Raw genomic sequence first — 17,991 nt, forward strand, 5'->3', positions numbered from 1 at the left:
TATACCAACTGAAACAACCTTTGTTGGTAATTAAAAGCACACTTAAAAACCCATAAAAAAAACACATTTAATATAAAATGCAATCCAAGAGCTGGTTAATAATTTTATAGTCAAAATAGTAATTTTGTTTCCTCTTCTTGATATGTGATTTTGGTGGTTCTATTTTTTCTTGTAATTTTGGTCTCATATTTTAAAAAATCATCAATTTTACATATATTTTTTCTTTCATTTTGGTATAATTGAACCCTAAACCTAATATATTTGTTCAAAGTATAATTAAAAAATAATTTAATTAATTAAAATTAAAAATAAAAATATATATACAAAATTGAATATTAGATCAAAATTATATATGTCTTAAGATAAGGAGATCAAAATTGTGAGAAAAAAGTTTGTAAAAAATTATGAAAAAAAATTCAAAAAGACCAAGATGGCTTTATAATATTAGAAGAAGCATGAAATTATAATTTAGCTTATAAAATTATTAAATTGTATTTGAGATTTATTTTAAGATAAAAAAATTTAACCACAAATCACCTTATTGAAAAATATTTTTTTAAATTAATTAATTTTATAAAACTAAAATAATCTAAAACCCGCGATACCCTACAAAATCCACATGTAAATCTAAATCTAAATGGGTTCTAGAATGACAACTTTTCTTCCAAAACCCTCCTTGTTGATTTGAAAATGCCACAGCAAAATTTGATAAGCACGAAACGCGACGGCACGGCGTGGCATTTATGTAATTAAAAATAAACCCGAGGGCAGTTCAACAAACTACACCCTCTTTACTTCCATTTCACGCTTTCTTCAAGACAACAAAATAAAATACCCTTTTTTCTTCTTCTTCTCTCTCTTCAACGCTCGCTTAGTACAGCGGAATAACGAAGCCTCCTCGTTCTTCTTCTTCCGCCCTTTCTCTCTCTAGAACCGTACGGTCGTTTCTTTCTCTCTCCTCAACCGGAGACAGCGTCGCCTTCTTTTCTGAATCTCGCGGTGTTGTTAGTTCTGCGGCGGTTGTAGTTCCGGCGGCGATGGGACAGCAATCGTTGATCTACAGCTTCGTCGCTCGCGGCACCGTGATCCTAGCGGAGTACACCGAGTTCACCGGAAACTTCACCAGCGTGGCGGCGCAGTGCCTCCAGAAACTCCCTTCCTCCAACAACAAGTTCACTTACAACTGCGATGGCCACACCTTCAACTACCTCGTTGATAACGGATTCAGTAACTATTCTCTCTCTCTGTTCTCTCGTTTCGCTGATCTGCATCCGTTATTTTGATTTTGCTGTGTCTATTGTTGGAACTGGATTCGGTGCGTTTTCGCGTTCACGCAGTGGTGGACCTGCACCGTTGGATGAAGATCGGACGGATTTTGGATGCGTTTTTAAAATACGATTCGTCCGATCTTCATCAACTCTGGATGTGCGGTGTTCGCTACGACTTGATCTGCGTGCAGGAAATAGTACGGAAATGAAAAAAAATAAGATATAGCGTTCGGTGTTCGGCGTGCGTTGGTTGATTTGATTAGGTCAACTCTCGCGATCGATTTTTGTTGGTGGAATCTTCAATTGGTTTCGTTGTTAGAATGTGAAAAAAGAGATAAAGGAAGATGGAAAAGGAAGCGGTGAAAGTAAATTTGTGTAACTGAGAATTGGATCGTTTACGTTGTTGTGGTTTTACGCATATTTAGTTTCTATTGTTGTTTCTGATTCAGTTGTTCTGTTACTTACTAGCTTATGACACGGCAACGTTTGGAATTTTGTAACGTTATTCGTGGATAGAACGGGGTATTGAGGGAAATTTTTCTTTATTTAATAGCTGTTGAAGAGGATGATCAAGGTTTAAATTGTGGTTGTGGTCGTGGTCGCAGTGTCATTGTGATCCTTTATATTGTGGGAAATTTTGGACAAATGCGGCCACAATTGCAGTTGTGGAGAGTCCTAAAACCTTGATTTTTAAGCCGAAATTGTGGTTGTAGACTGTTTTTCTTTAAAACCTTGAGGATGATTGAGGATAATTCAATAATGTTGCAAGGGTTTTGAATATAAATCATTTGGTTGTTCTGGAGATGGACTATATGGAATTATAAATGACTAATTGTGGCTTTATTGCTAGTAGCATGACTGTGTTTTCGGAATTTGGTGCTTTCTGTTGGTGATGCTTTGTTTTGTTTTATTGACTGAAGTAATAATTACTGTTAGTTAGAACTAACTAAGTGCCTGCTGAATATTGTAGCTTACTGTGTGGTTGCTGTTGAGTCTGCTGGACGGCAGATTCCAATTGCTTTCCTCGAACGAATCAAGGAGGATTTTACCAAGAAGTATGCTGGAGGAAAAGCTGCAACAGCGGCTGCTCATAGCCTCAACAGAGAGTTTGGGTACGTATATGTGCTGCAAATTTCTATTGCTAATTTGCTATAATGACATCAATTATTGTGAAATATTTGTTTTGTTCCATAGACCTAAGTTGAAGGAGGAGATGCAGTACTGTGTTGATCACCCAGAGGAAATTAGCAAGCTTGCTAAAGTGAAAGCTCAGGTTTCAGAAGTCAAAGGAGTTATGATGGAAAATATTGAGAAGGTAAAGCAATTATCATCTTGTCTCCCCTCTTGCCAGGACACTACGCAGATATTTATCCTTTTTGCTGTGGGTGGGTTGAAAGTGTTTTCTGAGGCTAAAATTTCCCATTAGTGTTTATTTTTTGGGTAGGCATATATGGAGAGGTTTGAATTTAAACTTGCATAATCTGGTAAGTTTTTGACTGATATGTTGCTGTGACATTTATATCCTATTTGGCAGGTTCTTGACCGTGGGGAGAAAATTGAGCTTTTGGTGGATAAAACAGAGAACCTTCGCTCTCAGGTCCATTGTTTGCTACTATTGCATGTTAAGATCTTTTAATGATTCTGTAAATGCAAAGTATAGATTATTAGAAATGGAAGTGGGAGCCTTGTGCACCGATCACTGTGCATGAGTCGCTCTTTAACCCTCTTTTTCTTATTGGTGTATTTAGTTATCAATTGTATAGAAGTACTTATACATTAGACACAGGCATCTACAAACTGAAACATGGATGCTAATTTTCTGTCTATATTTACCAAGTTAAGGAAACTTTAAAAATAATAGTCTAGTTGCGTAAAAAAAATGGTCTAGTAGATATGGTCTTGGACAGATGCAACAAGCAACCCAAATATTAGTGATTAGAAGACAAGGTTCTTATAACATACAAGTGAACAATATATCTAATACTCTGTATGTTATGTGGGGTTTGTCACCTTTTTGCATTATTAGATTTTTTAAAGGTGATTTTTGTACATGTTATGTGAGATTGTTCAGAGAATTTGGTCACTATGATAAAACCAATTTACTAAAGTGCCCTTGGATGTGTGTATGTTTTTAAATAGATGTCATCAGTTAGGCAAGCCTTCTATTACACTATTGAAGTATTGGTGAGTATTGTGAGATGTAACTTGTGTACTTAAGTTGTGTGGTATTCTTGTTTTTTTTCCCTTCAACCATTGAATTTGATTAATATAATGCTTGCAGTGACCATCTTGTTAGAGCAATTGAATCTTATTAGTTTCTTGTACCATTTTTATGTCTTTTAAACATCATTGCTTATCTTTTCTGTGCCTCATCAATTAGATTGATTGTGCAGGCTCAAGATTTCAGGCAGCAGGGAACCAAGATTAGGAGAAAGATGTGGTTCCAAAACATGAAGATAAAGCTAATTGTTCTGGGTATCATAATTGCCTTGATTCTCATTATTGTTCTTTCCGTTTGTGGTGGCTTCAACTGTGGTAAATGAGTCTTCCCACATCCTGGCTTCAACTGTGGTATTTGTCTCCTCACTTGATAAGATTGTTGCTAGCAGATTGCCATTGCCTCTACTGTCAACATAGTGCTTTTGACTTTTTGGGATTTACATTCTTCCGACTTCTCCGATGATGAATATTATATGGCATTGCTTGTATAGTGTGAATTATTTAGCCTTTATCATCTTGTCTCCATAGCATAATGCTAATCTGTCATTCTCTATAGTTTAGGTGGGAGTTTCAGCATTTGGTGTGAGGATTATGTTTTTTAATTATGCTTACATATTAAGAAATCAACCATTACGTAGTTGAGCTTTTTATTACCATATTTTTTTATATGACTTGCGATAATCCTTGCATTTGAACATTTATCCATCTTCGCTGAGGCCTTGCTTCTAAACGCTAGTGGTTTATGTTTTAACTCTAAAATTATTAATTCATTCATTTGGTCTGCTCAAATTAATTGTGTTTGCTCAAATTAACATGAATGATACAAAATCCTAGTTCTTAGTTTTCATGCTTTGGAATTGTGAACGCCTATTTGCATTGCAAATGAGTTATACCTTAACACAGTGAAACGTGTGTTCATAATATGCTCGCTGTATTAGCCAAAGTACATGCTTAAAAGGCCATGAAATCCATACACGCAAATTGGTTTGGCTTTTCAGAGTTTGTTCAATTCTTTCTAACTGGTAGACAGGCGTAAGGGGATTTGATTTAATAACATCAGACTTTAAAGTTTAAATTAAAAGTCAAAGTAATAAAAAAAATGATTTGAATTGGTAGGCAGGCGTAAGGGGGTTAGATTTAATAAATAATAATAGACTTGAAAAGTCTAAGGAAAAAAAGATTGATTTGAACGAAAAGTAAGTTGGAAAACACGAATTTGATGGAACAATGGAAAGTGGTTCATAAAATGGATGTATACGAATAAGAATACGATAGCGGGAAAGTGTTGGATGTATAGTGATTGGTTGCCATGAACATTCTTGTTAATTTTATCTTGACTGGCAAAGTTTTGACAATGATGTTATTGTCATCGAGTTGCGATTCTTGGAATAGCAAACGCAAGCTTGGGAATCGACATGACCTCTTGGGAGATCATCAGACGCCGAAAGCTAGAGCATGGTGGGAAACTGATGCCAACGTCAAAAGATGAACGAGAATTGGAGCAAGAGGGGGAAAGAAGAATAAATAAAGGGAATAAATAGCCTATTAAATGCTTAAATTATGCATTCTCTGTTCATAATTTACTTCCTATATTTTTAAAATTATCAATTTAGTACATAAATATATAAATATTGTGATAAAATAGTCCAATGTTTATTATAAGGCATGTTATGTGGTAGACTAATTTGTCAGTAAATAATATAATTCCAAAAATACTATGTCGTGTTATACTTTAAAGATTAAATTGTTAATATGTTTATCGGTTGGACTAATTGATCATTCCATAAATATAGAGACTAAATTATTAGAAATGTACAGCTCAAAAACTAATTAAGTTATTTATGTAAAAAAAATTAAGATGGTCGTGAAAATTTCCATAATAAAGTCTATCCTCATTTCTTGATGTCCAATGAAGATAGTGATTGGCTTAAAATTTTAATTAAGAATATGGAGAGTGTAGCTTTTTATGTATGGTAAATGATAATATAATATTTTTAAACTGAACTTAAATTAAACCTTTTATTTAATATATAAACAAAGTTCGATGAATAAGTTCATGTGATATAATATTTGAGAAAACAACACAATGTCGGTATAAAATATTTTTGTGGATATTCAACAAAATTTACCTTATCATCACATTATTGTAAAGTGGTCAAATCTTAATTGTAAATTTATCTTAATAAAAATGTAGTAAAATCGTTGAATCTTATTAAATGCATGTTAAATGTTTTTGGACAAATAATATACACACTATCAAAGTCTTATACAATTACATCCATTTACATCCATGCATAGTTAGTTGATTTTAATAATAATTATCTTAAAAGTTATAAAAAATAAATTTTGAAATTACATCCATAATGCATGTCTATAAATTTAAATATTTTACACTGAAAATATATAATTGTAAATATAAATGTTTTTAAATTGTCAACTAATTAAAATTTATCTTAGATATACTTTTCAAATAATTATTAAAAAAATAACCTTATGATACATAATAATGTATAATAAATAACTATAAAAATTATTATTATTAGTGAATTTAAATTAAATTCATAAATTAAACTTCTGTAATTTTATATTAGGTTATTCCATCATTCTAAATATAAAATACGAAACGTGACCTAATGATGGACATGTTATTTTCCAAATCCACGTCAAATGAGGGGTCATTTGGCGTTATTCCATGACTAATGATTATTGAGATATCCCACAATGTGTATGGAGATTGACCCTTCAAAACATTCAACTTGACTGAAGCTTCAATTCCTCTTTAAATGACCATGAACTATCTTAGAATTGATATTACCTATCCCGAATAACCAACCAATGTCTTTTGGGAAGAATCTGCACACTTTGGCAGGCAACTTCAATAATGATGCTAGCAAGGTTGTTAGTGGCTGCACCACTTTCTTTGAGCTGCCCCACATTCTTCTAGTGACTCTTTTCTACGTATCCAAATGCATCTTCTTTTGACAAATGTAGCCTAAGTAGTTAAAAAATATCATGGTCATAGACAATGACAACTTAACAGATGTGAGAAAATGTTAGTGGTGGTCAACCAAAGTGGGTATATGCAGCATTGCACCTCATCTTTTCAGTTATACACTCGTCAAGCCATGGAAAAGCTACTCTATACATTGACCAGCATAGTGGGGATTATACCCTGATCCATTTTATTCATGATTTTCTTCCCATGTACCCCACTCTTGGGACAATTATACACTTGTACAAAAAAGCACAGATTTAAGTGCTTCCTAACAATATTTATTGGCCTGAAATAGAACTGGAAAAAAAAAATTCAACCAGAAAGACCCTCGAGCTTATTATACTCTTTCAAAAGTTTACAAAATTGATCCATAAAGATAGTAATCAGATTGTGCATTCCAATAGTATTCCTACCTAGCTTCAATTTGTGCTGGCAGTTAACAAGTTAATATAAATTACAAGCCTAAAATAGTAGAACCTTCAATCCCATGTTTTGCAATCAGTAAACTTCAGTCCTCCCCTTGCACATTCATGGAGGTGTTATTCAGCAAATAGTTGAACTCTTGTATAAATAATGCATCCATAAATTCTTGATTAAAAAGGAAACAAACCGGTTCACTTATTCCTAGCAAATAGCAATGCCACTGGTAGCAGCTCTCATAGAATTTTATGATGCGGTAAAATGCATCTACAAGTAATCATGTATGGCTGGCAGAAAAAAAAATTGTCATGACTATAACCATGAACTGTTAGAATTGTTAAGCACGTGGCCCGAACTATTAATTAAGCATGTGGCCCATGTTTGAGATGACAGAAGGTTAGATCAAACATTCATTGACAAGTTGATTTCCATGTTGTCTATAAGCCTGACTTTGCCAAACCATGCAGCAACACAGAAGACGACAGGACTCTTGATCTGTTCCACTTTCTCCAAATTATTTTGATCAACAATCTGCAGGAAAAAGTATCTTGTTTGCATCAAACAATACCTTTTTATTATTCATAACATCTAGTTCTGTATTGCTTTGGCTTCACTGAAGGATCTATTAGGTCCAAATATATTTTGTTAAGGCATACATCACTGCCGAAGTAACACTGGCATTAATTCATTAGATGTGTGCTTACAAAGGAATGTGAGGATTTCATAAGAAACTCCATATCAAACACAGAAAAGAAAGATATTTAACATCTCACCTCAGCATAATCGATCCTTCCACCAGCATCAGTAACACTTTGGATGACCAAATTTGTCAACTTCTCACAATGCACCTGACCATCTCCTGCTGCTGATTTAGCTCTTAACAATGATTTATTTATTGATAGTGCCTGAAAACGATTGAAAGATATTAGTGTTACCTAGCTGTAGAAGGCAAAGTAATATAACAATTTATGAAGGCTTAGTACAGCTGAAAGGGGAGAGGATAACATAAGAAAAACTTTGTAACATAAATTTTACATTATCATTCACAAATGCTTCAAAATTAAATATCATTGCTGGCTTTTAATTAATTAAACAATATTTGAATAAAATACCTTTTCCCTCTCTTCAGGTGAAAGGTGCACATTACGTGAACTCATTGCCAGGCCATCATTATCACGTGTTATTTCAGCACCTATCACTTTTATGGAAAAATCAAGATCTCGAACCTACAAAGAATCAATCAGTCAGTCTACATGGACCAACATCTAACAACAGTAATAAGCATAGCATCAAACAGATCTGGTACTAGTAGACAATGATAACTTCATTGATTTTTCATTAGTGACATTGTGCCTAGAGATCTAGGTATGAAATTAACAGTAATGTTATATCTCATTACCCTAGTGTAAACTAAGAAGAAAAATAAGGAGTATCGATACCTAAATACTACATTCTATGATCGAAGAACGCCAGAACCAGTGGGAATAAGATTCCCTGTGATCCCAGAATTGGAGCTAATGGAAATAATTTCCCATGATAATGGAATGCCAAATGCCTGTGTGGCCTGAAGAGAGGGAAGGTCAAAGATAAATTTGTAAAGGTCGGGGAGAAAGAGGGGGGTGGGGGGGTGGGGGGGTTGGAAGAGAGAAGTGGGAATTGTGTAAGGTTGGGAAGGAGGTGTTAGAATCTTGGGAGAACCACACTACAAAAGCTAGCCGTCATAGTTGGAGATCCCTAGGCCTTATAATTTATAAACCCCACACTTTAACCCTATACCTTGCAATTGGATCCTAACATCCCACCACGCTATGCAGCCCCAAAGGCTGGCTACAACTAGCTCGTTCACTAGTACCAAGCAAACATTGCAAGATGACTGGAGGCTCAGGCAGATAAGAAGTATGTGGCAGTTGTAATGCATGTTAAAGGAACAAGTATTGAGCCTTGTCTCCATAGGGTCTATTGCAGCCCCTACCTGCCATATAACTCTACAAGTTTGTACTGATATTTTGATTAATTTTTCGGGAGTTTACCTAATTCAGAGGGTAGATACTATACTGGTAGTTTACCAAAAATGCCCCTTTCCCACTCCTAGTCACCCCTTTACTGCTAAAGGGGTTGCTGAATATTTATCAACAAGATAGCTAGGCTGCATGGATTCTTGGCATCCATAGTATCTGACTTGATAATGATTGAGTTTTTATCAGCTAACTTTGGACTAAGCTTTCCAAATAGTCCATAGCTACTTTGAAGCCTAAGATCAGCCTACCATCCCCAATTAAATGGTAAAACAAAAGTTGTCTATATATGTTTGGGAACATACCTGCAATGTTTCACAGGGTTCAAGCCAAAGCAATGTCCATGGTTGATGAGTCAGGCTGAGTGTTGGTACAATGCTAATTACCACAGTTCCAATATGATGTACCCCTCCAAAGCTTTATGTGAAAGGGAAACCCCAAAATCATTTAGGCGTTCAGGAGAGTTGCATAAGTGGCCGTAGTGAATCAGACAAAAAGGAATTTGGTGTTAGATAAGCTGAACGACAATTCGGTGTGCCTCAAAATAAAATGAAGCTTTGTGCAGAAAAAAACAAAAGGGATGTTAGTTATTGTTGGAAAGGTGCCTTAATTGCGGTCACCCCTTGGACACCTTAATTATGACCTATTTAGGGGCTGCCTTAATTGCAGCTTGTGATGGTTTAGTCCCAAATCGACTAGAGATATGGCTTAAATAGAGCTTATAAAATTTGGGTAGTCCTCACCTTACAAGCCAGTTTTGTGGGATTGAGTTAGGCATGAAACCAAATTCTACGAGTTATCAGCCTGGGACCTGAGGAATTTGTCCATCTAAAGATTCGATGTTAGGAACCACGGCTGAATAACTAGAAAGCTCTGATAGTATCAACCACTAAAATCAATTCAGGGAGCTGTTACAAGCCAGAAGAAAAGGTCCAGAGCAGTATGCTCCTTAGAGAAGGAAAATCTCGGTTCAAGATCACATCCAAAAAGTAATAATCATAACAACTATTCTCTTATCACTTACCCACTATATATTCCCTTCCTATTCCAGAATGCACAAGTAACTCTCCAATTTCACATAACCATTGAACTTTGGGCCCCACTTTTTGCTTTCTCACATAAACCTACCAATCTTTGGCCTTTTTGGGGCCAAATCCAGCATGTGATCTTGTTCTGAGTCTACAGCCCTATCATCCAACCTTACAGATCCAGATATTTTGGCAAGAAGATGAATGGGAAGTAAAGCCTGAGATTTTTTAGAACATTGGGTGGATTGCCTATTGCCTGAAGCTCCCTGGATACAGCTGCATTCACCCAGTATTTCATGTCTCAATGCTAAAAAAGTTCATAGCAGAAACTTTCACCAGCTTACCGCAGCCAACCTTACTATCAGAAAATTAGGAGTTAAGGGTACAAACAGCTTAAGTTCTAAGTCTGAGAATAAGATTCGATAACAGAACTGTAGGTGCTAATTTGATGGAAAGATTTACCAACCTATTAAAGTTCCTTGGAGTTCTTAGCTACCATACAAGGACAATTTCCTGATTTTCACCTTGAGGACAAGGTGAAACCAACGGTAGAGAATATTGTTTTGACCTCCCATTACTTAAGTGTACACTAGGAACTAGGAAGTAAAAGGACTGCAGAGAATAAAAACATGTGTGCATTGTTGGAGATGGTGGGAATAATATTCTCCATAGCGAATCAGAAGTTTAAGAGTCAGTGGAAATAATAGCCCCAGTGATAACAGAATGCAGACAACGCATGGAAAGAGAGAGAAAGTCAATGATGAATTGGTAGAGAAGGTTAGGATAAAGGTGAGGGGGAGGATTGGAAGAGAGAAGCAAGAACTGAGTGAAAAGGTTGGGAAAGAGGTAGCAGAGCCCTCAAATTGTTCTTTATTTCTTCTCAATTTTCATGTTCAATTCTAGGTGCTATACAGATCTCTATTTGTCACTGATATCATATCATAACCAATGACAGACTTGAGGGATTTTCAGTAGTAAACCCAACAATATGACATCGGTTTAGCTACTAGTATCCCATCAAGTAAAAAATAAAATAAAAAATACCACCCCCTCACCTTAGCAAGGATTTTTTTTTCTTTCTCTAGAACTTAATGAAGGCACACCTACCTAACATGATTTCAGGTATTTAGTAAAACGTTTGTATCTTCAGAGCATAAAGGACTATCAACATGAGGATTGTGCTGCAACAAGAACTAAACACTATCCTACTAGGTAGGATCACCTATAACACAAGTACTGTGCAATTGGATAAAATTTATGAAAGAGTACATTACTAGGATTGCACTTACGAAAAAAGCAAAATTGAATAAAAGTTCATTTTGCATGATTTAAACCATCATATACCAACAAGCTATGAAGCAAGGACACCTCTCTTGTTTGCCGTGTCGTCGTGCTGGACACGTTTTCAACATTGACACACCCCGACACTTGTCTGATACTTCTTATTAGGTGTCTAATTTAAAATTATTTTTGTTGGCTTGAACACTTAAGTTGTTACCTTTACACAACTTATGCAGTTGAAAAAATAGAACATTGATTTAAAAAATGAATATACCATCAATTTAGATATTTTCTTATATGTTATTCATATTTCATTTCATTAGAGTCTCTATGTTTGTGTGTATATGTGGTGTTCATGTGTCCTAGATTTTAGACATTAGCTGTGTCGTGTCTAGTGTCGAGTCCATGCTTTATAGCCAACAAGTTGTTGGTCCAATGATACTGGACTTGATCCTTAAGCAAGGTCTAAAGTTCAAGAATTCGAGCCTTGTGCATACAAAGAATGTGGTTAAGAGGGAAGAATTCCACTAAAGGTGGCTATGAGGTTTATGATTGAGATTAATTATCGACAAAATGAGTGGATACTCCGTACTAATAACATAAAAAAAAAAAAAACAATATACTTACTAGGATTCCCCTTCATATAAATAAAGCAAAAACTCTGAAAAAATAAAATGGTTACCATCCTCTGAATAAGCCGCCACTGCTGATAATCCTTCTTACCGAACACAGCCACATCTGGCTCCACAATATTAAACAACTTCGTCACCACAGTCGCCACCCCTCTGAAGAAAACGGGCCTGCTCTTCCCACACAGCCCCAATTCCAGCTTCTCAACCCTCACCCAACTTTCGTGCCCGGACCCACTCTCAACGCACGACACCATTCCACCAGCCTCTGCCACGTCACCACCACCGTTCTTCCCGTAATCGTACAAGTTACGGGGATGGAAAACGACGTCGACGCCGCCGGGAACGGACGCGAGTTTCTTTACGTCGCCGTCGAAGTCGGAGGGGTAGGTGGAGAGGTCCTCCGTGGGGGCGAATTGGCCCGGGTTGACGTAGATGGAGACGGCGACGACGTCGGAGAGTTGGCGGGCCTGGGCCACGAGCGAGAGGTGGCCCGCGTGGAGGAAGCCCATGGTGGGGACCAGCCCAATGAGCTTGCCCTGGGCCCGCATCGAGCGCGACCAGCTCCGCATCGAGGCCTTGTCGGAGATCACCCTTGGGGCTGGAGCCATTGTGAATAATATTGGAAACAGTGGGAGTTTCGTGAGGAGTGTAATAAGTGAAAGGACGAACGTGATGGCGCGAACGCGGTGGTTGAAGAGGTAGGTGTTAGGCAAAGTTATTATGACTCTTTGGGTTGAAGTACGTTTTGGTGTGTATTGGATTTGGAAGGCTGCTGAGAAAGATGGAATGGGAAGTGGTTCTTTTGTCCTTAAGCACAAAAATGTCAATTAAAATTTTTTCCTTTTATAACTTTTTTTTTAATTAAAAAATTTAGGTGAATTAAGTTTGACAACTCACAATACAAGAATTATTATAAATATACATGAATACTTACAGATTAGTAGTAAGATCTTCACAATAATTGTAAAAATTGAACCTATAAAATCTTCATATCAGGTGAAGATTGAGGATTGAACCTGCCTTATGAGTCATTACCTTTTATATAGTTAAATTGATTTAACTATTTAAGTGAAATAGAATTAATTGTTTTCTTTTCATTTTTTAAATATTAATTAGTATATTATTCTTGTATGATAAAATTTAATTAAATTATAAATACAAAAATATTTTTAAAATTTTCTATTTCATTTTATATATCATTTAAGGTTTTTTTTAATTTGTCTGAATAATCCCAACTAGATATGAGATTAAACAAGTCAATTCTAAGTACTTCAATAAAATTAAAACAGCTGTATTAAAAATGGATTCACTTGTTTAGATTTCTTTTATACACAAAATTATGAGTAATTATATATTTCTCTCATTACTTTTTACTAATTTTAAATTCCGCCCACTTTTTAAAGTTAGGGTTTTTTTCATGCAATTATTTCTACACCATCTCTTATAAAGAATGATGAGATCCAATTGTTTCATCAAATCTTTAAATCTTGATCACATTTTGTTTTCAACGTATTTATATGTGCAAGAGTTTTTTTAGGAAATTGGTGGGTTACAGAGTTGGGAGAATTAAAATTGGATTTGGTAGGTTGTGACGGAGGGATTTTTTCGGGTGGTTATTTGGTATTTTTCGTCTTACAGGATCGCTAATGCATCATAACCATCCGCGGTCAAACATGGTATCCAGAGGGAGTAGTATTTCTATGTAATTGAGGATTCTTGTATATTGGATTTGCTGATAAAAAAAATTGAATTTTAGTTTGAGATTTGGATATTAGGATGATGGAGTAGATACTAGATGCTAAGAAAGAGAAAAAAGAGAAATTGTTTTCTCTCCAATATTGGTGAAATATATTGAATTAGTTTGATGACCTATCATGGAGTTATTTAATCTTATTTTTATTTGAGGTTCATAACCACTTTAGATATCATTATATGCAACATTAAAATTTTAACATGAAAAGATTTTATTTTACTTCTTATATAATTTTTGAATTAGTTTAATTAACAAAATACATATAAATTTTTCATGAATGCATATAAACATCACCCATAAAAAGTTCCCAGAGTCATAATAAAGTATAAATGTATGTGTGTCTAAAAACATTACATCATCAAAGCATCATAAACAAATCTCAAGGTCTCATTAAAAGAATAAATACAACATAGATAAAAAATCATATCTAAATTCTAAGTTGGCCCCCATTAAGAGTAAGCATAAATATATGATTAAAGGTCGAATCTCACTTTTAAGCCTACCACTCCGTCCACCTCAACCCTGAGTGACATACTCCTCAGAAGCTATATCATAATCTGCTCCCGTGTCAAATGATACGATCATCACAATTTAATAGAAAATGCAAGGGAAAACTCATTTTAAAGTAAACATCTTATAGTTGAAAACAACACTCAAGATCACCATTTCGAAAGTGACATAGAAAATTCTTCACATTTTCGATAACAATGTAGTTATACAACTCATCAAGTAACACATCATTCTTAAGTTATAATTATCAATGCACATGTTTAATTATCACGTAATGGAAAGTAAATTAGTTCATACATATAATTAAATCTCTTATTTACATCATCAATTCAAAAAGAATTATAGAACCAACTACGAAGGAGTTGATTAACAAAACACAACTCTCTCCCAAAAATAATCTCAACGTCATCACGTCGGCTTGGCGGCTCCGCAAAAAAATGTCACTTCATGTACTCTACTGCTGTCTTTCTGCTCCCATGAACAAAAGTTTGCAATCATCACAAGTACCAACCACACGGTACAAAAATTGCAGGGGTAAGTTTATTGTAAAAGAAATTAACACAAAAATCAAATGACCATGATTAGTAAGAAAATATTAACAAATACCATAATCATACCCAAACATCCATTAGTCCAATATACACTCAACAAGTAGTCATCAACCTTCCATAATTCCAATCAATCATGCTCAATATGATGCATGCACCTGATCTCAACTCTCAAATGCAATGAGGTATTATTCGTCAAAAAATAGCCTAAGCGTGTCCACACGACACTCTCACTTAGGAAAACTAGGCAGCAAGTGTCGAGGTTATCCTATTATGCGCAGGCAACTCCCCCCCACCTCATGGTGATTAGCCTGAGTCTCAAGGGAGTTTCAAATCGAGTGGCATGCCCCCAAGTACAAGTATTCCTCCTCATGAGAAACTACAAGTACTTACTGACAAAGTTTATACTATTTTCATGCAATATGAAGTATAAAACATGGGTATCATCAATGACCATGGATAATTAAAAATTCTAAGTCATCCCGCTCCAGAGATGCTTAAAAATCTTTAACCACATTATTTCCCCAAGGATATCCATCGTGGTCATTGCACCCCCATGTACATACACAACATACATCATCACAATGATATTTTCAACATCAACAACATCTCATCTCAATGTCATTATCAACATCAACATTGTCTCATCTCAATGTCATTCTCAACATCATCTAATCTCAATGACATTATCAACAATAACAACATCATCTCATATCAACATAGTCATCAATAATAGCATCACCTAATGTCACATTATCATCAATAACAACATCATTCTCATATCAATATTATCACCAATAACAACATCATTCTTTGTCAATATTATAACCAATAAGAACATCATCTCATATCAACGTTATCATCGATAACATCATCAGTAATCACATCCCACAAATACATACTTAAAAATTTCATGCATGCGATTCACACTTCTCAAGTCTTCAAACAACATAAGTCTAATACAACAACAATCCATAATATCTTGAGATTTGTATTTTAGAGAAAAATTCTAAATTAAAGAAGAGAACTATGGTTTACAAAACAAACTTGCATGCCCATTTTAAATTTAGTAAAAGAGTAAATAGAAGAACAAATATTAAATTTTGGAAAAACTCTCCTTTGTAATTAAGACTTTTCCCAAAAATTCCAATCATTACAACAACAACATCATTCACAATTTCATTCTTCAATAACAAATATATCACATCCCATTAGTCAAAAACACAATTTTTCTGGAAAACCAACATGCAACAGGGACAGTCATACATCCCCAGAGTTAGGTTCCCTGAACCCAACTATGGTATCAAAAACCGTAAATTATAATAAACTCCTCTCACCTACCGTGAGCTCTCCGTCAGTTCCTCTTTGCGTCTTTCAGAGACCTCTCTCATTCACGTTTGTCAGTCCAAACACAATGTTCTATATACCAAATTGAAAGAAATTTAGTATAGATTTCAAAAACAAGGTTAATAACAACATTTAGAGTCAATTACCTTTGTCAAAACATAAAGGGCTAAGGGGTGTTTGGGATTCTACTAAAAGAAGACGTCATTTTGAAATTCCGATCACGCCAATGTGACCGGGGTTCAGCGAAGGTCACGAAAATAACATCAATTTTATAAAAAAGATAACTTTTAAAACGTGTCATTTTCAAGGGTTTTTCAAAGGAAGTGTAAAAATACCCTATTACAGTACCCAAAACACAAGAGACACTAAGAGAAACTCAAACTAACTAGGAGAAAAGGTTTAGAAGTCAAGATTACCTCAGAGAAGCTACGAAAGAAAGGATTGAGAGATTGTTCTCCACCGAATCTTTGAGGTGGATTATGAGGATTCTGCTCCGATTAAAATGTTCCTCTCATTGTGGTGGTTCAGCAACAAGCAACACCAGCTCGTGGTGGCCACCAATGATCATGGGTGATGGACGAGGAGGTGTTAGGGCTTGGGTGGGCGTTTGGAGAGAAAAAAGTGAAAAATCGTGTTTTTCATGCTGAAAAACGTATTTATAATTTGCAGATCTCGCTTAGTGAGCTCGTCTCGCTAAGTGGGAGTTCACTTTTGGCGCTAAGCGTGACTTTTCACGCTTAGCGCAATTTCGTATGGGTTGGGATTTGCGTTTAGCGTGAAAATTTGGGCTGAGCGCAATTCCTCTTGTGCTAAGCGCCACAATTCGTGCTTAGCACAATTCTCTTAAAGAGAATTGCGCTGAGTGCGCTTCTTGTAACACCCCATTAGAAAAATGATGAGGTTTTTATAATTAAATAAATAAGGAGAAATAGATTTTTTAATTAAAATAATTGTTTGAAAGAGAATAAAAAAAGATTTTATTTATTCATTTGATATGAAATAAAATAAAGTTTTTTTTATAAAACAAATAAATAAATAGAGTAAATAATAGACTGAGAGTATCCTAACTATAAATAGAGGCATATTAGATTAGTTTTCAGATTGACGATACATCTACACTTTCTCTTCTTCTCAAATTTCGTTTTCCCTTCTTCCTCTCCCAAAACCCTATCTTTTTCCCGCATACACTGAACTCTGTCTCAGAAAATGACGATCCTAAACTCGTTAACCGTTAGATCGTCGTGAAATTTGAGCACCAAGTCTGGAACTCATTTCCAAAGATTCCCATCGTTGCAATATGAGAAACAATGTCGGAGCTGAGAGAAATTCCCTCCGTGTCGTAGCTTTCCTTTTTTCCGCATATACCCAAATCTGTTTTAGTAAAACTACAATCTGAGACTTTTTAACCATTGGATCTTCGTGAAATTTGGATACCAAGTTTTTGATTCATTTACGCACATCTTCTCCATTGGGATTGTTAACTTAATATCTAGGGAGGGATAAATACTCATCACATGCAGACACTGGAATGGAGAATTCAATCTCTTCTCTTTCTTTCTAACACTTGGAAACCTTAGCAGAGCAACCAGAGGAAAAGCTTGAGGAATCATAGGAAACCGCTAGAGATGCCACTATCACTATTAGAATACACATGTGAGCCCACTTAGAGGTAAGGGATGAGTTTATCGCAATTGGGGTTAGAATGAACATGTGTGGGGATCCTTAGAGGACTAAATTGAGATTTATTTTGGGATGTTTATTAAATTATAATTTTCCTTTATAATTATAAATACGAAATTTTTGTGTTTGACGGACCAATTGATGTCCTGATGCGAATTGGTTGATAAAATTGAATGCTCTTGGTGTTTTCGTGTTTTTGACCTATGATTTTGATTCATTGATTTTAATATGATTGTGTGGAATTGTTTGAGGGGTTTTACTCCCTATGTTGTGAGAAACATTTTGTATAAATTG

At 35.2% G+C, this 17,991-nt stretch overlaps 2 protein-coding genes across 2 annotated transcripts; one reads left to right on the top strand and one right to left on the bottom strand.

Moving 5' to 3' along the window:
* The first annotated feature begins 837 nt into the window (after positions 1 to 837).
* LOC100804314 (putative vesicle-associated membrane protein 726-like) lies at positions 838 to 4,138 on the top strand. The gene is given in 5 exon segments (NM_001254505.1): positions 838 to 1,227; positions 2,239 to 2,380; positions 2,463 to 2,583; positions 2,803 to 2,865; positions 3,662 to 4,138. Coding segments are annotated over 5 exon segments (666 nt in total). The 5' UTR covers positions 838 to 1,037; the 3' UTR covers positions 3,812 to 4,138.
* Positions 4,139 to 6,794: 2,656 nt separating this feature from the next.
* Positions 6,795 to 12,651, bottom strand: LOC100500425 (pantoate--beta-alanine ligase-like protein). The gene is made up of 4 exons (NM_001250942.3): positions 11,910 to 12,651; positions 8,016 to 8,129; positions 7,677 to 7,808; positions 6,795 to 7,434 (listed from the first exon to the last, which is right to left on the bottom strand). The coding sequence occupies exons 1-4, from the start codon at positions 12,465 to 12,467 to the stop codon at positions 7,306 to 7,308; spliced, it is 933 nt and encodes a 310-aa protein (NP_001237871.2). The 5' UTR covers positions 12,468 to 12,651; the 3' UTR covers positions 6,795 to 7,305.
* Positions 12,652 to 17,991: the final 5,340 nt, after the last annotated feature.

This window comes from Glycine max, chromosome 18 (assembly GCF_000004515.6).
Source record: "Glycine max cultivar Williams 82 chromosome 18, Glycine_max_v4.0, whole genome shotgun sequence".
Taxonomy (NCBI): domain Eukaryota; kingdom Viridiplantae; phylum Streptophyta; class Magnoliopsida; order Fabales; family Fabaceae; genus Glycine; species Glycine max.

Bases quoted from the DNA above. Each gene is read 5' to 3' on its own strand.
- LOC100500425 (NM_001250942.3), bottom strand. From the start codon at position 12,467: ATGGCTCCAGCCCCAAGGGTGATCTCCGACAAGGCCTCGATGCGGAGC. The intron at 8,130-11,909 runs GTAACCATTTTA...GATTCTTTGTAG, and splicing joins GGCGGCTTATTCAGAGGATG to GTTCGAGATCTTGATTTTTC. The intron at 7,809-8,015 runs GTATTTTATTCA...AATCGTTTTCAG, and splicing joins CACCTGAAGAGAGGGAAAAG to GCACTATCAATAAATAAATC.